Source organism: Diplotaxodon limnothrissa, linkage group LG5 (assembly GCF_057381915.1).
Source record: "Diplotaxodon limnothrissa isolate DT_005_m linkage group LG5, D_limnothrissa_male_GT1.1, whole genome shotgun sequence".
NCBI lineage: Eukaryota > Metazoa > Chordata > Actinopteri > Cichliformes > Cichlidae > Diplotaxodon > Diplotaxodon limnothrissa.
Genome location: NC_140600.1, coordinates 19,790,438 through 19,812,308, shown reverse-complemented (window position 1 = coordinate 19,812,308; position 21,871 = coordinate 19,790,438). Strand labels below are relative to the sequence as shown.

The 21,871-nt window shown below is 42.5% G+C and overlaps 2 protein-coding genes across 2 annotated transcripts; both read right to left on the bottom strand.

Annotated features, from left to right (window-relative positions):
* Positions 1–956: 956 nt before the first annotated feature.
* Positions 957–10,017, bottom strand: LOC146632147 (activin receptor type-1B-like). The gene is made up of 9 exons (XM_085354855.1): positions 9,915–10,017; positions 6,257–6,502; positions 5,491–5,742; positions 5,152–5,382; positions 4,806–4,973; positions 3,003–3,159; positions 2,754–2,878; positions 2,498–2,628; positions 957–1,392 (listed from the first exon to the last, which is right to left on the bottom strand). The coding sequence occupies exons 1-9, from the start codon at positions 10,015–10,017 to the stop codon at positions 1,267–1,269; spliced, it is 1,539 nt and encodes a 512-aa protein (XP_085210981.1). The 3' UTR covers positions 957–1,266.
* Positions 10,018–10,786: 769 nt separating this feature from the next.
* Positions 10,787–19,739, bottom strand: ankrd33ab (ankyrin repeat domain 33Ab). The gene is made up of 4 exons (XM_085354110.1): positions 19,479–19,739; positions 19,250–19,379; positions 18,255–18,395; positions 10,787–11,613 (listed from the first exon to the last, which is right to left on the bottom strand). The coding sequence occupies exons 1-4, from the start codon at positions 19,737–19,739 to the stop codon at positions 10,787–10,789; spliced, it is 1,359 nt and encodes a 452-aa protein (XP_085210236.1).
* Between the last annotated feature and the right edge of the window lie 2,132 nt (positions 19,740–21,871).

Here is a 21,871-nt window from a genome sequence, read left to right as displayed (position 1 = left end):
TACAAAAAAAAAAAAAAAAAAAAAAAGGCTAAAAAAGTCATCTAAAAACACACTCAGACCTAAACTGAAGTATCACCTTAAAAGGCTAGTGTATGTGCAGTGCAGTAAATATACTTGATCAGGAGGAAAGTGCCCTGGGGGGAAAAAAAAACCTCTGACATGCTGTAAGAGTATAAAATATGAGCTTAAACATGGATTCTGGACTGCACTGAAGGGGCAGTGTAATATCTGAATGTTGTGTATACAAGCTTATCTGAGGTTATGCATTCATAACAGGAGACTATGATACTAACATACAACACATGGATCTGCATGCATCTTGTATTTTACGTGAGTGGTCTGAAGCTAATGAAGATCAAAGTCAGCAGTAGCTGCTGCTCTTCATCCTAGTGATGTTTAATAATTCCTAAATATGTACTTTTCTAAATGTGAACAGACTAAAATCAGGTGAATTATTTGTGCTAAAGGATTTCTAAGCAATGCAATATGTCAGGAATCAGGAAATGTAAATATTACTCACAGCTTATCTGTTCCTATTAGCAATCATTTCAATCTCATAACAAACTCACAAAGGAGTCCCCCACAGTCTTTTTTCTATTTGTTTCTGCACTGTGTTCAGACTCTGAGAGAATGAAACAGTAAAAACTGTGCAGGCCTCATTTCTCCTGGGCTGAAGGGTACCAGGAGTCCTGATCTCTATGACACTGGTATCAATAAAATCTTCCTTTGAATGCTGCAGGTATGGCAGGAATTAACCTACACAGATAGCCCACAAGCTCCCGCACAGTGTTCAATTACTGATATAACAGAATCAGTATAAATGAGTTAATGCTCTTCTGCTAAGACAAAACAAGCAAATGCTGTTTACTAACTAATAATTACTGTCAACACACTTTGAAACAATAAAACACCAGCAACTGATTTTTAAAATGTAACTTGGTTAAGTACATGTGCTGTTAATGACTGCATACACAAGAAATTCAGGAAACTGTTAGTGCAGCGTACAGGGTGAGGAAAGAGGGCGAGGTTTGGCAGCGGGAGCTAAGGATGAGACAGGGAAGGTGTTCCTGTATGTTTTGGCTGGGTAAAGCGAGGTAGGGTTTGTCAGAAATAAAGTGGTTTCAAACCTGACAGAAGTGTCTGTGCGATAAAATTTTACAAAGTGCCACTCTTCATTGTGCCATCTCTTTAGAAGGCCCGACCCCTTCCTCTCAGTCTGGATGGAGGGGCCGGGTCCTCTTCAGTGCTCTGCTGTCTCACACATGCTCAGATTTTAATGTCCTCCTGAATGCTGAGCTGGGACAGCGTCTTTTTTATGCGCAAGGCCGTCAGGCGTGCAGCTCCGTTAGCATACCAACACTCCCTCATGATTTTACCCATGATCCGCAAGGCCTGATAAGCACAAGGAAAACACCAGTAAGGCTTAAGAGCTTGTATTGCAATATAAATAATGGTGGTGATGACACAAAGTAGTTCAGACACTCTATGAACAGCATTTGAGTGCTACTTTATACTGAAGAATACAAGTATCAGATTACCCTAATTCATTCACATAAAACACTAATAAGAATCAAAACAATGTAGAAAAGCAGTTTTAATAATAACCCGGTTTATTTCATTCTGGGTCTTATTTTTGTAGTTTGGGCTATCAGATTCAGCATGAATGCAGATCACCAATGATCTGTACACATTACGGAAAAGGCAACACGGAAATATATATAACAAACTGAAACAAAAACATAAGATCATTGTGAAAAATATCATTTAAACTTAAAAAGTTTTCATGATTGGCTTAAAAAAAATCTCAACAAATGTGGATTTTTTGGGAACTGTGATCAAGCTTTGCAATGTATGCAAACAAAAATACCAGAGTGCCTCCACACGTTCTGCTTAGCCATGCAAACCCATGCCACGAAGCCCCTAATGCACAGTTTTTCTGCTGAAGAGCTCTTGGTGACCCTGCTCTGTAACTCTACATGGTCTGCCACTCTGCGGCTGAGCTGCTGTAGTTCCTAAATGCATCCACTTTGCTATGATACCACTTACAGCTGATTTCATGAATTGACTGTTAGCATCCTGTTACAGTACCACACTGGAATTTAGTGAGCTCTCTTTACCTCTTTCACAAATGTGTGTATTTAAAGATAAAGAGGTGTGGCCTCAGTCTAACAAACTAAAGTAATCATTGCTCTCTGGTGGGGGAAACTATGCTTTATCACGCTACACATGGAGCTGCACAGAAATTACTAAAAGACTCACAAACTAGTGAATCTTGGAAATGAATGAACTCTATTATGTGTTGTCCTAGCTGTAACAAAGCCAACAGTGTAGTTCAGAAACACCACAAGCAAAGAACCTAAGTGGAGGTTACACTGTTAGTTTAAGATGATGAATGCAATGTTATAATTAGAAATATAAATAAAGGCCCAAACTGCAAAAGTAAGATCTTTCTGATGTAAGTGCAGATTTTAGTTCGATTTGAACTTAATTTTCATACCTCGTAATTCTGCCACCAATTTGGAATATTGGGTCGAAGCTTTTGGTCACACACCACTTTTCTCATCTCCTCTATGGACGGGTCAGACGGTACCAGATCATAGTAGGGCAGCTGGTATTCTTGATGGATACCTGATAACACAGAATAGTGTGAGGTCAGATCAGTGCCGTCTCTGGCATATCCAACGAGAGGAAAAAAATAACAACAACAAACAAGGCAGTTCAAGTATCCGAAGAGAAAACAAAGAGAGTCCAACCTCCACTGTTACAGCGGCGTGCAATTTCCCAGTAGACCAGGCCTAAAGCGTAGATGTCAGCACATTTGAATGATTCGAAGTGTCTTGTGTTTATGGTCTCATCGAGAACCTCTGGGGCCATGTACCTGGGGAACATAAACACAGTCCTGGTTTGTGCTGGCGTAAAGGATAAAGGGATATTCTGGGAAAGATGTCAGAAGATATCTGTGAGAAACGATGGTCAGCGTTAAGTCAGCAGATGAGAAAGACCTGTTGGTTCCCACTCTCTGATTGGGCGCGATGTCGATCGTATCCGTGGCAGAGTCGTGACGGACAGCCAAGCCCAGGTCGGCAATGGCACAGGTGCAGTTCTTCTTCACCAGGATGTTCTTGGACTTCAAGTCTCTATGGGAGATGCCTGGCTTTCCTATCATGACATGAAGGAAAACAGTCACTTGTTAATACTTTCTTCTGCATCTAATTGTTTTGTCAACATGAAAATAGAGCCTGTTCGTGCAAGTACCATTTTTTTAAACTTTCATTTACTACAAGTTAGAATTACTCCTCCACTTTTGCAACAATTTATGATCAAGCAGACTCAACAGAGAAAAATGTTCAAAGTATAGGTGAGACCAAGCCTTAAAAAAATGGAACATAAATCACTGAAAAGCAGCTGTTTTGTAACTTAACACGGCTTACACGCCCATTCAACAAAAAAAACATTGTTCTTTGATTAACCAAAATATGCAAAACATTACAAAATATCACAGTCGCCTTTGTCAGTGCACAATCTCTGTGAGTAACATTTAAATATCAGGTTGTGACATAGTCTGTTGACTCAAGCCAGTTACGTCAGAGTCTTGCAAAAAACGGAAAAGTCCAGCTGTCAACGCCCGATGCCTTTTTCCTGTCTGTGGCTGGGGGAGGCAAAGTTAAAACTACTGTGGAAGTGATAAAAGGTGTTGATCAAAGCACTTTTTGATAACGCAGATATGCACAGAGTGTAAGGGAGGTGCACACAAGCAATGCTTAAATTCACTGGCTTATGAAACTGAATTACAGCATACCAGTTTAAACATAAGTCAGAAAACTGATGTTCTGAACTGCCAGTCGTTTCTACATGAATACATTTACCAGACAAATTATTAGGTACACCTTCCTAGTCCTGGGTTGGCCCTTTTACTTTCAGAACTTCCTTAATTCTTTGTGTGACAGATTCAACAAGGTGCAGTAAAACACTCCTCAGAAATGTTTGTCCATACTGATATGACAGATCACATGATCACACAGTTGCTGCACATTCATGAAATTAATCTCCTGTTTTTCTATTGTGCAATTTTGTTGAGCCAGTGTGTAATGTGGCCTCAGTTTCCTGCTTTAATGTTTGACGCGTTGTGCATTGAAAGTTGCACACATTGGCTGTAATACATGATTATTTGAATTACTTTTTCCTTCCTATTAGCTGAGAGCAGTCTGGCCATTCTCCTCGGTCCTCCAGCATCAACCAGACATTTTCTTCCAAATGTCTTGCTCACTGTATTGTTTCTCTTTTTTCACACCATTCTCTGTAAACTATAGAGATGTTTGTGTGGGAAATCCCCAGCAGGTCAGCAGTTTCTGAAATACTCAGACCAGCCCATCTGACCATGCCATGTTAAAAGACTTTGAACTTCAGCATGTCTACATGCCTAAATGCATGCAGTCGAGCCATGTAATTGGCTGATTAGATATGGAGATATGGAACACCTGAACAGGTTTGCCTGGCTGGTGAGTATAAATGAGAAAGTAAACTTGACCTGCCTCTGTGTTACTGCGTCATTACTGTGACTGTGGCTGTACAGGAAAGAGACTCTTTATCTAAAACAATACTATCAGGGAGGTGTCTTGATCATCTTATGACAAAGACTCCAAACACAGCCACAATACAGAAGAACAAGGAAGGCTATTTACTCAAGGCAGAAGTTTACATGTAGTACCTGAAACATACGTAAAAAACTGCATATTTACTGAAAGTGTAATCTAGGACACATAAATAGAATTAACATGATTACACAATAGAATAACAAACACTACCTTGCGTTCCAAGAATCTCCATGTGCAGATGTGCGAGGCCGTTCGCAGCTGATAGTGCCAGTTTGATCGTTTCCTCGGTAGTGACGGAGTAGCGGTTTAGGTAGTCAAACAGAGAGCCGTACTCGTGGTAATCTGACACCAACCACAGCTGAGTCCACGTCCCGTTGTCTAAGGGAGAGACATATAAATGAAGATACTCGAGAAATGATCATTTTACTTTAGGATAACTAGTTATTATACAGCACAGTGAAACAAAAATGCATAATAAGGTCTTGTAAACTGCTGAAAAGATGAACTGTGTTTCTTTGACTAAATAAATTAAATATTGCATATATCTGGGTTGCACCTTTGTTGTCAGCAGCTATAAAGCCCAAGATGTTTTCATGGCGAAGCATGATCGTCTGGTAGATTTCAGCCTCACGGAACCAGGAGCGCTCTTCCCTGGATGAGAAAATCTTCACAGCCACGTCGCCACCCCTCCAGCGTCCTCGCCACACCTCCCCGAAACGCCCCTTACCAATGATCTCCTGCAGGACGATTGTTCTGGCTACAGTCCGCTGGACAAAGAGAGGGAGACCTGCCCAGAAAAAAAAATCACAATAGAAAAAGATTACTAGATACCAGCTGATGAAGATCCACAACATGACTGTCAGGCTGCAGTTCCACCACCAAACTGCGTACTGACCAGAGCCTGAACCAGACGTGGATAGATTGCAAAGGAGATCCTCCAGGGATCTGTCTTTGGCCAGGTAGAGATGGTCACAGGACGGATCCTCCACCTCCAGCCTTTGCCTGTGGTTGTAGCCCCTCCGGTGATAATGATATATGAACGCACCCACCAACAGTAGCAGACACAGCAGGAACAGCGGCCCTGCGATCACAGCAACCAGTTCCACGAGCCTCCATGTCCCACCCGGGCCGTAGCCTCCCCCGATTTCTGATGGAGTCACAATGGAATGGAAGAAAAAGCATCACAAAAATATTGAATTAGAGTAATTGCAAATTAATCCTGTAAAGGCTCATTTTCTTTAAAATATCCAAATTATTCTGTTTTGTTTGGTAAACAGCCAAAACTTCAGTGAACTCATCCGCACAGCTGGGAAAAATATACACACTATATTTTAACTCCAAGACACCAGAATAATTAAACCTCTGTAGAGACGCATGTGAGTAAATGAGTTGCATTCATTGCAACTACAAAGTCTTTTAAGACAGTCAAGAAATACAATAAGGCTATATGCAAACAGCTGACTAGAACCTGTCCCCCTACTTCCCACAGCTTTGATTTAAATTTTACTGGTGATTCCCAATGTGGAATATTATGTGGATTTCTTTTGGAGGGATCACTGAACAGGCAGGACATTTAACACTATGTAATTTTAATTTAGCACAGCAGACTTTCACAGACATTGGTGATATAAACAGTACAGGTAACTAAATGTGAATCTCACCAGTGGGTACTCTGAGGTCAATGCTGTTGCAGTAGTCGGTGTAGCAGCACTGCGTGTATAGGTAGCCTTCTACACCGAGGCAGTAGATCGGTTTTCCAGGGGGCACGAGATCTTCCTGTGGGATACAGCCGCGGCTGTGCTGCTGTTTTCCATTGCTGAAGATGGTGGAAGCCGTGCAGGCCCCATCGGTCTCACACTGGAAGTCAGACTTCTTACACAGAGGAGTGGTGCAGTTACACCACAGAGCTGAAGAGACATAGCAAAACATTTGCAAGACCATTAGCTTGCATGAAGTCAAGCGAACTGTGACCCGCTGGCACAAAACTGTTTAAGTACTGAAGAGTTAGAGAGAATTTTACAGCTCCTATAATACACAGCAGGGGGCAGCAACAGCCTGAAGACTTACCGCTGTGTCCCAAAACCTCACACAAATATGTGAGGATTGTAGGCTGGTTTTAGCATGTCAGGAGACATTAAAACACCTCAAAGGAGGTACTGTGCCCTGTAAATAAGCACACTCTTCTCCTAAAATACATTGCATGATGGAAATGTGCTTTGAGAGGGTGGTGAGGCAGCTTCAGGAAAATCTCAGAAACATACATACTACTTTAAATCATTCAAAAAAGGTCTGTTTTTCACCTTTTTAAAGCTGCAGTTTGATTGAAAGCACATGTTACTGTGTGGTTATATTTCCTGTGAGCTTAAAGTGATGAAGATTTTGATGATTTGGTACATGTAGTACACCTGTGAAGAACTGATATTGGTAATTTGGCATACAGCTTTACTATCTACTACAACTTATAAAGCCATAAATAAAGCCTAAATATTTTTAAATGATCAGCTTTGCTGTTTAACATGCAGCTATTTCCCTTTTTGGCTTCTTACTGGTTTGTGGGGGGATCTGTTTAAGGCTACTTCCTGCCAAGGATGGCGAACCAAAATATACCGCATAACTAAATATCTCAATGCAAAGTGCTAAAAATATGAAGTAGAGGAAGTGTTAAAAGTGCAGTCATTGCATTAGGTGCAGGAGAGTGTTTTTTCTTTTTTTTTTTTAATAACTCGCTTAGTATAATTAGGCAACCAAGAGACTGGGTTCATCTGAAATGGAGTAATGCTATTTAGGCAAGAATGGGATGTGGCATTCCAGTTATTCTCAAAGAGCTGCCAGGGAATTCTCAGTGGGAAAATGACCTTTCAACAGCCTGTGTGCCGGATGGGATTGATAAAAACAACAACAACAAGAAAGCCACACATCCAGGAGATAAAGGGGGAAATATAATGGGCTACAATGTATTTTGTAGTGCTGACTCACACGATGCCCACACATACTGGATGCAAGAAATAGAAGAACCACAGAAGAAAAAAGGAAGATAAACGCTGACTAAACATGAAACAAGACTGACATTTCAGATTTTCCAAAGCTAGAAATGTCACAATTTTAATATACATTGTTGTGTTTGAAACCACAAAGATGTCAAGCGGCACAAAGCTACCGTGTCTGACAAAAAAATTAAATAAAATAGAAATGCAAAAGCAAAGATGGCTACCTATAAAACTTTTCAAGTGGGTAAAGTAATTTACAATGGAAGCATGCTACTTTGCTTTTTTCAGTGACACAAGCCTTCATAATCAGCACAGGAATTTGGCAGGCTGAGCCACCGACTTTGTTCACTTTAATTTTCCTGTTTTCAACCACACTGAAAGCTTTCAACAAGTTAAAGAAAAAACAAGAAAAAAATGTCCGCCAAGTTTTTGGAACTATTTTCTAATGTAATAACATCAATAACTAGCATTAGTTTGCTGTCTAGAGCATTTCAATATACTAAAAACTAATAAATTAAAAAATAAACTTTTGCAGAAACACAATATGTGAGGGAAAATATATTATGAACATCAGACTTCATCGTGAAGCAGCATTTTCAGATGAATGCACAAAGCAGACATGCCCCATGTGACCATCTCATCTAAGGACAATTAAATGCCAGTTGGGCTATATCATATTATGATACACATCATCAATAGCGCCATATAAAGTAATTGCAAAATCGCTCCCATGATCATGATTTAATCCCTACTGTCCAGCATTACTCCAATAGGCTATAATGCACACATTACTACCTTTGTAGCTAGAAGATTAGCAGAGTTTCATCAACGCATCACTCCTACCCACGAGTAATTTCATTAAATCGATTCTGCATCAACACTTTAAGCCATTTTTTCAAAGGTGCCTGATACCTGGATGCTTTTAAAGGACGCATACAGGAACTGGTGTTTAAGGTAGCTCTCAGTATAAACAGACTGCTACCTGAGCTCCTATTTTACCTGCTGTATCAGACTCACCTAACAAACCTCGACGTGGACGAGATAACATAGATAGACAGATAACATAACATGATTTATAAACATGCAGTGAAAGGCTCCCCGTATCGACAGCAGGAGGTTTGACCTGTTTTTTTCTGGTTAATGATGGTTAGTTTAGCGCTAGCTAGCAGCTAACTTCGCGGAGCGTCGGCTCCACAGCGGTAGCGACAGTCCTCAGACAAAACAAACAGTAAGTTACTCACCCTGGCAGGCTGTGTATAGGACAGTGTGAACAACCAGGACAGCGAGTGACATCCGTAGGTCAGCCATAATCAATGCATTCCAGGTTCATCGCATTAACACGTTGTTAACCAAGGATCTGGTGAGCCGTCATGTAGACAGTGAGACAGCGCAAGTAGTGTAGAGGCTCCACCAGCAGCAGGCAGTGACACACGCAGACAGCGAGGAGGTAACATCTATCTATCTATAGATTAACTATAGATAGATGTTTAATGGAGACACGCAGACTGCGCAGTTACATCCTGTGCCTTCAATACTCTGGTACAATATTTATAAATTGCTATATTTACAAATTGGTTGATATAAAATTACTAACCACTGTGCTTTTAAGACCCAACAAATCTACTAATAGATCTTCACTGTCCTTTATTTATTCATTTATTTTTATAATTTCAAACAGCTGAAATCCATCTACAGTCATGTGAAAAAGGAAGTTTTCACTGGACTCTATGAAGTCCTGCATAAAGAGCCACCTTTAGCAGCAATGATTTGACCCAGTCTTTTGCAGTCTTTTGCATTAGGACTTTATCAGTCTTTCACATCTTAACAGCCCACTCTTCTTTCAAGCAATGCCTCATTTTATTGAGGTTTGCAGGCATTCATCTATGGTTCCACCACAATATTTAAGTCAGGTTAAGGTCCGAACTTTGACTGAGTCATTGCAACACGTTGATTCTTTTTCAGACATGCGTTTGCAGATTTGCTGCTGAGTTTGAGATTGTTGTACTGATGCATGACCCAGTTTCAGCCAAGATTTCGCAGATGGCCTCACCACCGTGCTAGACAGTTGGTATGAGGTGTTTGTGCAGATATGCTCTGTTTGGTTTTCGCCAAATGTGCCGCCACCAGACATCTCCTCTTTGGATCTATGTTCCAAAAGTCTTGTGGTCTGTTCAAATGCAACTTTTGCAAAGATAAGCAAACAAGCCTCACTTTTCTAATTGTTCTCTAATTAATTTTAACATTTAACATTCTAGCTGAGGCCTGTAGAGTCTCAGATGTAGCTCTTGGAGTTTTTTTTTTGCAGCTTATTTTGAGGATTGCACGCTCTGACCTAGGGCTGAATCTCCTGGGACATCCTCTCCTGGGAAGACTGTGGCATTGTGTTTACAGACACCTGAATGCTCCAGATCAGCAAAATGCCAAAACTTCCGCATCTGTATAGAAACTCACACCTGCTGATGATCAGTTAATCAAGTGCATTTGATCGGCTACCCTTCAGTAAGGGTGTACATGATTTTGTACATAACTGTACGGAGTCATGTGCAAACTTCCTTTTTCATGACTGTGTGCACGGTATTCAAAGATTACATAAACATTATTGGCAATATCACAAAGTGGCAATAAACCTAGAAGATTAAACAGATCCTGAGTTTTGATGCTTGTTGTCTAAACACTATACAGTATTTTCAGTTCATGTTTTCATCCATAAACTCTTCTTATGTATAAATATTATACATACTACTTAATAATACAAATTAGCTGTAGCATATATGCTTCTAGGTTTACATCTCATGTTATAAATGGAGGCAGGTCTACTCGTACTGTGGCTGTGATTTATTTGAATAATGAGGTAGACATCATGGATGCTTTAGCACCGGTAAGAATGAGCCAGTAAATATGGATTTTGTGCACTGTGCCATATTCTTCTTTTTTTTAAGAAGTTCTTTAAAGTCTTTTAATCCCTAATAGAATAATAGACTTATTTTTCACATTAACTCCAAATATAGGTACTGCTTTTAGCGTAGATGCTTCAAACCTTCTCTGAAGAGTCTTTACAGTTCTCTTCCTCTGTCACTCCCTTTCAGATTTAAGTTTAGTATTCACTTGAATGCTCTTTGGTTTGAACATTTTAAGCCCTGAGTTGAAAAGACACTCACTTTTCTCACAAAGGATATTTTGTACAGCCCTTTCTTTTTTAAAACCTTATTTTTTGGCCTTCTTGCTGTCCTTTTCTTTCTTCTTTTTCTCCTTTTCTTCCTTTTCTTTTTCAGCCTTCTTCTTGTCCTTTTTTTTCTCATCCTTGATCTCCTTGTACTTCCACTTGGGTGGTTCCAGATAGCCCTTTTCCCTCTTCTTCTTCTTTTCTTTCTTTGGCGTTGCTTCTGTTGGCCTGTCTACATTGATCTTTGGGATGCAGCCAGAGGGGAACACGCTGTTCCGCCTCCCCATACTCCGGGAAATAAAAGTTGTGGCAGCTTTGGTGGAGAGCATACTGCCTCGCCGCTCGGTGTCGGCACAGCATGTCGTAGCAATCGACTCCGCAGAGTGGATTGTGGGGATAATGTGCGACACTGAGCCATTACTGTGGCACACTGAGCTTTCCTCAAGGTCCTTTTTTGTATGTTTGCTGACCAGCTCTTGTACGGCCAGACGCTTCTTGCCAATCTCTGGAGGGCTCGTGGGGCAGAGTGGGTGACATCCAGTTGAAATCAGAGGACTGTAGACACTGGTGGTCATGCGCACCATGTGGTCCAACACCCCGTTGTCCTCGGGGTCACGAGGTAATCTGAATCCAAAGGTGTCTTTGATCTGCTGGGCAATTTTTTCCCTGGGAGTTTTCTGAGATACGGCCTTGGCTACTCTCTCCTTGAGCTCAGGCCACTCAGGGACATAACCCTCACAGAACTGCTCAGCTCTTGGACGCATATTGAGGCGACGGAGACGGTGCAAGGTCTCGTAGCGACCTGTCTTAAAGGCCCAGTCCCGAGCACATCTTCCTCTGGTGGAATCTACTGCATGTATGTCAGCCCCTGAAAAGAAATACCACGAGGAAAAACAAACACAAGAACTGATTAATAATAACTCATTAATAATAAGTTCATATTAATAACTTGTTAAAGTGCTGTTTTGGGCTGCCCTACAAAAAAATGTTAAACATCAAAGTGTCTGACTTGATAATGTATTAATACTTTTTAGTAAATCTTATCGCATACAGCCTACACACGTCAGACTTGATGCCAAACCTGAGTTCTCGAGGTTCATGAGGCGCATGGTGGCTTGCAATAAACGTGTTGCTGTCTCACAGTTTGTAGATAACTAAGTTACAGCACAGCCCTGAGCCGTTTTGCACAGTTAAAATTATCTACATCTGTGGTTGTCATACTGTGAAATGTGAAAATGACTTGTGTGCCAATGCCTGTTTACTAATGTTTTATTTGACTTACTAACTTAAATTTTCTGATACAGTGATATGCTGTCTAAATGCGGTAGAATAAAGCAGGCAGGGGTTTGTAAAGTTCAGCTGACTTTCCCACAGTCTCTTTCAGAAATCCATCTTTATGGATTTCATTATGAGGGCAGTTTATTGTATGATATTAATGTTGGACTAAGTGTTACTCCTGGCAGAGATTTGAGGAAACGTGCAGTCCAAAAATAAGGAAACGACTAATCTGCGACCAGCCCGCAAGTCTAGTAAGGTAAAGATTACAGAGTCAGTATCTGTTAAGATGTGATAATGTCCTCAGACTGATCCTTTAAACCAGTCTCACGTCACCGACACGTTGACATATGCGCAGAGTTAGCCGGGTTCAAATACGGTCAGATAAACCATGTAGTCAGCCGTTCTCACTAGCAGTGCTCTTAGTCTTTATTTAGAGCAGTGAAAGACAGAGTTAAAGAGCTGATGTTAGAGTTTCAGAAACGATCCAGTGATATCAGTTGGGGCTAGCATTTGTATGTTCAAACTGTAAAAAGTTCTTTTAATGGAACATCAGTATAGTTTGAATTGTAGCAAAAAGAGCTAGCTGAGTAGCTCATATGTGTAAGTGACTAATCTGTTGTTTATATATATATATATATATATATATATTAGGGGTGCAACGATACACAAAATTCACGGTTCGGTTCGATACTTTGGTGTCTCGGTTCGATATTTTTTCGATACAAAAAAAATGTTCATGCCTTTTTAATTTGTCATTTATTAAAATTATAAATATATATTTTAACTCAAAAGTACAGTTTTTAAATTTAATGTTGCTGAAACAAAAATAATTAAAAAAATAAATATATCTGATTGAGGAATCACTCATCTTTGGAAAAGCGAGTTTATTACAGAGAAAAGGCTCTTTCCAAAATAAAAGCTATACTATACGCTTCTTCTGGGCTATATTCTCAGCAGCATATTGTAGCGGGTCAGGGCTGTTCGGGGTTCTGTTTGTACAGTTATGTTTTGTTTATGTTGCCATAGTGACGGGTGACGCCCTCTTGCTGCGACGGTGTGTCCTTCCGGGGTCAGAGGGCGCCCTGTGTGTTGTTGTTGCTGTTGCTGTGCGGTTGCCGCGCTGAGCAGTTAGCTAGCGGCAGTGTTCTTCTGCAGATGTCAATAAACGGCTGTGCTCCCTGGCTAGCTCACGGGAAGCAAGACCAAACAACACCTCCGTCTCCTCGTTGTCTGAGCTCGCCACATTGGTGTCAGAAGTGGGATGATGGTGGCACCCCATGTTCTGACCTGAGTGACTTTTCCCCCGCCTGTCGTGACCGGCGGTGCGCCAAAAGAAGGCACCTGGATATTTGCAAAGTGAAAGCAAAAAACAAGCGCAAATTCAAACGCGATTTCAATATGTCACATATTGACAGTGGCTCACCGATGCCAATGACATAATTACCCAGCTACATTTCCGAAAGAATGCAAAAGCATTGACATATATTTTTCCTTCCTACAATAGCCCGACGGGCAGGGCAGAGATAGATTTTGGTAGCCCGACTGGAAAAATCGCTAGCCCGATTTTGCAAGCCCTGTGTTACAGGCATGGCCCTTTAAGGATGAAGCCTGATGGGAAATGTATTCGGGATGTGTGTAGCGGGACTGCCTGGTGTGTGTGTGTGTGTGTGTGTGTGTGAAGAGAGAGAGCGGAGAAGGGGGAAAAGTAACGGTTAGCTACAGAAGAGACGGAAAGAAAATAAATAAAAGGAATATAATAACTCCCTCGACAGCCAGAGTTGTGTCGGCGATGCTCGCTGTGAGTAAACTGTTTCAGCCCACTGTACGCGGTGTTCGTGCCTTAGAGAAGAAATAAAGTTCGGTGAAGCAGTTTCCTACGCCTCCTTCGATCTTTTTGCTAGCGGAGTTGACCTGTATAGTAAGCTGTTGCCGGCTACGAGTCAGTTACGGAACCTTCAAGTAACTGCCAGAGGTTTCCTTACTACGGTTCGGGGCCGCGGATCTGGCGCGGTAACACCTGTATCTGATTGAGGAGTCACTCATCTTTGGAAAAGAGAGTTTATTACAGAGAAAAGGCTCTTTCCAAAATAAAAGCTATACTATACGCTTCTTCTGGGCTATATTCTCAGCAGCATATTGTAGCGGGTCAGGGCTGTTCGGGGTTCTGTTTGTACAGTTATGTTTTGTTTATGTTGCCATAGTGACGGGTGACGCCCTCTTGCTGCGACGGTGTGTCCTTCCGGGGTCAGAGGGCGCCCTGTGTGTTGTTGTTGTTGCTGTGCGGTTGCCGCGCTGAGCAGTTAGCTAGCGGCAGTGTTCTTCTGCAGATGTCAATAAACGGCTGTGCTCCCTGGCTAGCTCACGGGAAGCAAGACCAAACGACACCTCCGTCTCCTCGTTGTCTGAGCTCGCCACATTAGTGTCAGAAGTGGGATGATGGTGGCACCCCATGTTCTGTTCTGACCCGAGTGACTTTTCCCCCGCCGGTCGTGACCGGCCGGTGCGCCAAAAGAAGGCACCTGGACATTTGCAGGACTTTGTGTGGGGCAATGGGGTCGTCGGGGACGACTGACCCCTTAGGCGGGGGCTATGTAGCGGGTCAGGGCTGTTCAGGGTTCTGTTTGTACAGTTATGTTTTGTTTATGTTGCCATAGTGACGGGTGACGCCTTCTCGCTGCGACGGTGTGTCCTTCCGGGGTCAGAGGGCGCTCTGTGTGTTGTTGTTGCTGTGCGGTTGCCGCGCTGAGGAGTTAGCTAGCGGCAGTGTTCTTCTGCAGATGTCAATAAACGGCTGTGCTCCCTGGCTAGCTCACGGGAAGCAAGACCAAACGACACCTCCGTCTCCCCCTTGTCTGAGCTCGCCACATTGGTGTCAGAAGTGGGATGATGGTGGCACCCCATGTTCTGACCTGAGTGACTTTTCCCCCGCCTGTCGTGACCGGCGGTGCGCCAAAAGAAGGCACCTGGATATTTGCAAAGTGAAAGCAAAAAACAAGCGCAAATTCAAACGCGATTTCAATATGTCACATATTGACAGTGGCTCACCGATGCCAATGACATAATTACCCAGCTACATTTCCGAAAGAATGCAAAAGCATTGACATATATTTTTCCTTCCTACAATAGCCCGATGGGCAGGGCAGAGATAGATTTTGGTAGCCCGACTGGAAAAATCGCTAGCCCGATTTTGCAAGCCCTGTGTTACAGGCATGGCCCTTTAAGGATGAAGCCTGATGGGAAATGTATTCGGGATGTGTGTAGCGGGACTGCCTGGTGTGTGTGTGTGTGTGTGAAGAGAGAGAGCGGAGAAGGGGAAAAAGTAACGGTTAGCTACAGAAGAGACGGAAAGAAAATAAATAAAAGGAATATAATAACTCCCTCGACAGCCAGAGTTGTGTCGGCGATGCTCGCTGTGAGTAAACTGTTTCAGCCCACTGTACGCGGTGTTCGTGCCTTAGAGAAGAAATAAAGTTCGGTGAAGCAGTTTCCTACGCCTCCTTCGATCTTTTTGCTAGCGGAGTTGACCTGTATAGTAAGCTGTTGCCGGCTACGAGTCAGTTACGGAACCTTCAAGTAACTGCCAGAGGTTTCCTTACTACGGTTCGGGGCCGCGGATCTGGCGCGGTAACACCTGTATCTGATTGAGGAGTCACTCATCTTTGGAAAAGAGAGTTTATTACAGAGAAAAGGCTCTTTCCAAAATAAAAGCTATACTATACGCTTCTTCTGGGTTATATTCTCAGCAGCATATTGTAGCGGGTCAGGGCTGTTCGGGGTTCTGTTTGTACAGTTATGTTTTGTTTATGTTGCCATAGTGACGGGTGACGCCCTCTCGCTGCGACGGTGTGTCCTTCCGGGGTCAGAGGGCGCCCTGTGTGTTGTTGTTGTTGCTGTGCGGTTGCTGAGCAGTTAGCTAGCGGCAGTGTTCTTCTGCAGATGTCAATAAACGGCTGTGCTCCCTGGCTAGCTCACGGGAAGCAAGACCAAACGACACCTCCGTCTCCTCGTTGTCTGAGCTCGCCACATTAGTGTCAGATGTGGGATGATGGTGGCACCCCATGTTCTGTTCTGACCCGAGTGACTTTTTCCCCGCCGGTCGTGACCGGCCGGTGCGCCAAAAGAAGGCACCTGGACATTTGCAGGACTTTGTGTGGGGCAATGGGGTCGTCGGGGACGACTGACCCCTTAGGCGGGGGCTATGTAGCGGGTCAGGGCTGTTCAGGGTTCTGTTTGTACAGTTATGTTTTGTTTATGTTGCCATAGTGACGGGTGACGCCTTCTCGCTGCGACGGTGTGTCCTTCCGGGGTCAGAGGGCGCTCTGTGTGTTGTTGTTGCTGTGCGGTTGCCGCGCTGAGGAGTTAGCTAGCGGCAGTGTTCTTCTGCAGATGTCAATAAACGGCTGTGCTCCCTCGCTAGCTCACGGTAAGCAAGACCAAACGACACCTCCCTCTCCTCCTTGTCTGAGCTCGCCACAATATTAAACATATCAGGTCCCCATAAGGAGAATCATGTGCTAACGGCTGTCTAAATGACTCGGGTAAAGTTTGTAACATGCATGCTTGTTGTTTTTGTCTGCTTCCACTTGTCTTTGCACTAGGATGATGTCAGCGTAAATGTGCAGTCATATTCGTTGTGTTCCCACTAGTGCTCCGTTATCGAGCTACCCCTGCGTGGGGCTAGACGGCTAACACTTTAACGAGCTAACTGCTCGCTAACACACTAGTTCCCACCCATGTAATTGAGCATTGCGTGGCACATCCAACATACTGTTTTACTTTAGTCCATGACGCGCTTACCTTCAGGGTCATACGTCACATGAAAACCAAAATAATTCCAAACGCCACATCTGAATGAGGGTGGGGAAGGTTCAATTTGCCATGTTGCAAGGAGAGCTTAACTTCTGTCTCGCTAGCTTGCCCTGCGCTCGTCCTTCTGATGATGCTGTCTGTGTTGAGCGCTCAGTGGATCTGCGCTCGACAGTGCAGCCTAGGCTGAGTAGTCGAACGCAGATTTACTGAGCGCTCAACACAGACAGCATCGTCAGAAGGAAAGTTGATAAAATAAATTACAAATTTTGTATTGTTCGATACATATGCGTACCGAACCGAAAGCACTGTATCGAACGGTTCAATATCGATACGAGTATCGTTGCACCCCTAATAAATATATATATATATATATATATATATATATATATATATGGTTCCATCCACCATGGAGGAGGGAGACGAGGAACCATCATGGAAGGACAGGCCCCTGCACGGTATGTACCACCGGCAGATAGAGGAGGTGGCTGATATCCAGAAATCCTACCAGTGGCTGGACAAAGCTGGACTGAAAGACAGCACAGAGGCACTAATCATGGCAGCACAAGAACAAGCTCTGAGCACAAGATCCATAGAGGCTGGGGTCTATCACTCCAGGCAAGACCCCAGGTGCAGGCTGTGTAAAGATGCCCCAGAGGCAATCAGCAGGGTGCAAGATGCTAGCAGGCAAGGCATACATGGAACGCCATAACCAAGTGGCGTTCCATGTATACATAGTGTACAGGAACATCTGTGCCGAGTATAACCTGGAAGTCCCGAGGTCAAAATGGGAGATGCCCCCAAGGGTGGTGGAGAATGACCGAGCTAAGATCCTGTGGGACTTCCAGATACAGACGGACAAAATGGTGGTGGCTAACCAACCGGACATAGTGGTGGTAGACAAACAGAAGAAGACGGCCGTAGTGATCGATGTAGCGGTTCCGAATGACAGCAATATCAGGAAGAAGGAACACGAGAAGCTGGAGAAATACCAAGGGCTCAGAGAAGAGCTCGAGAGGATGTGGAGGGTGAAGGTAACGGTGGTCCCCGTGGTAATCGGAGCACTAGGTGCGGTGACTCCCAAGCTAGGCGAGTGGCTCCAGCAGATCCCGGGAATAACATCGGAGATCTCTGTCCAGAAGAGCGCAGTCCTGGGAACAGCTAAGATACTGCGCAGGACCCTCAAGCTCCCAGGCCTCTGGTAGAGGACCCGAGCTTGAAGGATAAACCGCCCGCAGGGGCGTGCTACATATTTCTATAAGAGTCTTGTCTCAATTAATGATGGATATTTATTCATATTTGCTATTTCCCAAAGCATTAAGAAACAGAGAATATACCATACCTTTGTTTTTATACCGGTAGCTGAAATGTATAGGTAATGATCCAGTGAAATAAAGTGTGCTTTTGCACTCTACTCTTACATACCAGCCATAACAAGGGCTGCCACAACGTCAGTGCGGCCAGTCATTGCAGCTTTGATGAGAGCTGTGAAACCTCTACAATCCCTTATTTCTGTGTCTATTCCAGGATAATAGTTCAGGAGATACGTCACTGTCATGATGTGACCTGTAAAAACACAGAATTTATACAACAGTGCATCAGAAAACACGAGTTGAGTGCATATTTGCAACTGGTTAAATCTCCGATTAAATCAAGCTCAAGCTATTTGCAATCCCAATCCCAAAGAAGTTCTCAGGAATCTGTGTAAAATATAAAAACAAAATGGAATAATTACAAACCTAATAAACCCAGATTTTGTTCACAATAGAACACATAAACCATATCAAAGGTTCAAACAAAAATATACATACAAAAATATTAGCTCACTTTGAGATTACTGGCACCAATAACTCTCAGTTGGGGCAGTTTGCCACTGTCTAGCATCCCCGCTTCTTTTAACAACAGTCCATAAACATCTGGAAACGGGGGAGACCACCTGCTGGACTTTTGGGAGAAGACTGTTTTCCTGTTCTTGTCTGATACAGGATTCTAGCTGCTCAACAGTCCTGGGTCTCCTTTGACATATTTTTAATTTCATGTTGTTCCAGATGTTTTCAGCTGATGAAAGATTTAGAAGTTGGATGGTCAGTTGGAAGGACACAGCTGTTGTCCATGTTTTCCAAAAAGAATGTCAAATGTTTTGATACGTCTGACCAAAGTACCATTTTCTACTTTGTCTCAGTTCATTTTGAATGAGCTTTAGTCCATTTACATGGCTTCTTTTTTGCTTGATAAAGCTTTAACCAGCATTTAAGGAATGCATTTAGTTATCTCTTTCCTGAACTGTTTGTCCATGCAGTCAGAGTGAGTGGGGAACCCATCCCCATCTTTACTGAAACAGATTTTATAGCAAACATGTCACTTGCATCAAATTAACTTTTTCGTGAGCACCCCAGTTGTAATAAGTTGGTAAAACATACCTGCTTGGGATGCAATCATCAGTGCTGTGTTGCCTTCATTGTCCTGGTGATTTATGTCAACATATGGACAGGTATGAAGTCCATGTACGATCTCTAGGAAACCTTTACAGCATGCCACCATTAAACCATTCTGTTGGTTTGAAGTTAACAGTTAAGATCAGCGATGTTGCAATATGTTGCTCACTGCTAGTCATAGAGATCATGAGTTCATTATGGATGAGACTCTCACCCAGCCATTGATGTCCAGCTCCATCGCCTCTTCTTTTGTGACCCCCCTCTCAAGCACTGTCTGCAGAGTGACCGGTTCATTACGGGCGCACGCTTGATATAGTGTTGATGCTGCACTCCCATTTCTTCTCTCTGGCGTGTAGTCTGGAAGCACCGAGTCATCCGAAAGAATGCTATCTGAGTCTGACTCTCTCCCGGATGGAGACACTTCGCTATCGTCAGGGCCTGATCCCAGGTGGGGGTCCTCCGCTGCAGTGGCCATCTTCCAGCAGAACAGGTGAAATGGGCCCAAATGCCTTTGTCTACATCTAAAACAATATCAAAAAAAGAAACTGGTCAGGCAGAAACCTCCTGTCAGATGTATGTTTTTTTGGCTTCCTGGAAAGCAAGCTATTGTTTTACAATCTGTCCACTTATTCTAAGCATAAAGCTGTTGTTTCATCACAACATGCTATATATCAGGCTTCAGGAAGATCAAAGGTTCACTTGGTGACAGATGAAGTGTGACATGAGTCCGAGCTCAGCACTGCCTCACTGTTAACTGGATAAGAATCTAAATGCCCTGCTGAACACACAACACGGCTAAATGAGGAACAACCCACCTCAGAGTAATCTTGGTCACATGTGAACCTGCTTGCTTCAATCTGAAGCCAACATAGGTATTGAAAGTAATCACTTCTGCTTTTTGACTTGTATAATTTTTACTCCGCACAGCAAAAAGTTAAGTTTACATATTTTTACGCTGAAATCAAAACTGCAAATATATGATTTAAAGATCTATCTAAAAAGAACATCACTGACAGGTGTTTTGATGGTACAGCCATGACCTGTTATGGCTGAACTGTACATTTTTTTTATTCGCTCAGTATAGACTTCTCAAGTATTTTATATCAGTACATAACTGTGAAGCCACAGTTCATAAAACAGAAGTAAAGAAATAAAAATTCAGAGGCGCATCTGCTGCATTGACTGTCATTCATCATTATGTAATAAATAATAATACCATGACTGTCAAACTATGAGACACTCATAGACATGAACAGGAAATACATACACTTACCATAAGTAGCATGAACCTGTCAGCATTTGTCTGTGACTCGTGCTAAATGACTTCTGATTTCAGCCCTCCTGCTTTGTTTGCAGAGGAGCCGTTTCCTCCCAGGCCTGTGAACAGAGATACTTTACCCATTTCCATCCCACATGTTGTCATCATGACATAAAACTAAGAGGAGGAGTCTTCGTTGAGTCTTCACTGAGGCACTGTGTGCTCATCTCCTATGCTTAGCTCATCCCACTTGTAACAGCTTTATAGAGGGGATTACCTGTTGCTCTCTTCATCTTTTAATAGCAGTTAAAAGCTAAGTATGTCTTAGCTGGATGAACTAAGTTTTCTCCTTCTACAAATTATTCAAGTTCCACTGCTAGCATTGATGCAAACCTCAAAAAGCTCCTCAGCTCCACATCTGGATTTTTACTTTTCATAAATAATACCCTTGTTTAATAAAATAGCTTTTACGACTTTTACTGCCGATTTATGAATATGCAGATTGACGCTCCGACTCCTCTGTTGCAGTGGACTGCTCTTAAACAGTTTAAAAAGGCCTTATGCTAAGCTACAAAGTAGCAGGTTTAGACTAATATTCAGCCATACCATTCTGAATTTTGAGGACTATTTATCTATGCAGTTGTTATTATTATTATTGAAGTATTTATTTAAACACAAAGTCTCACTGAGATTGAAATCTCTTTTTCACAAGAGACCTGTGTACAAAAAAAAACTGAGACAGACATCGACATATTAAAATCACACATTTCACATGGTAAATGGACTGGTTCTTCTACTCAACTTGAGTAGAAGAACACTTTATACAGCATGACTCATTCACCCATTTTCTATGCCTAAGTGCTTTCTGTCTCACATTCACACACATTGACACTTGAATGATTGCATTGGAAGCAACTCAGGGTTCGGTATGTTTCCCAAACATATTTGGTATGCAGTCTGGAGCAGCGAGGGATTGAACCACCAACCTTCCCATTAGTAGATGAGCTGCTTTACCCCTGATCGGTCATAAGAATGAAGATAAACATGTGCACGAGTAGCTGTGGACAAACAAATATAATCCTTCATAATGTTTCTGTGAAATAAAAGATTATAGCTTTCTTCTCCTTCATATTTCAAATTATGAAGGAGAAAAAAAAGAGCAATCTCTACAGGGTCACCTAGAGGTCGATGTAGCTTACAGGAATACACTCCTCTTTTTGACCACCTTATAAAAATCTGGAAATAAGTAGCTACTACCATATAAAAGTTTTTTCAGTCCTCAAAATTATTTTTATTGGTGGACATCTTTAATTCATTTACGAGTATAAAATGTTAACAGTAAGCTGCTT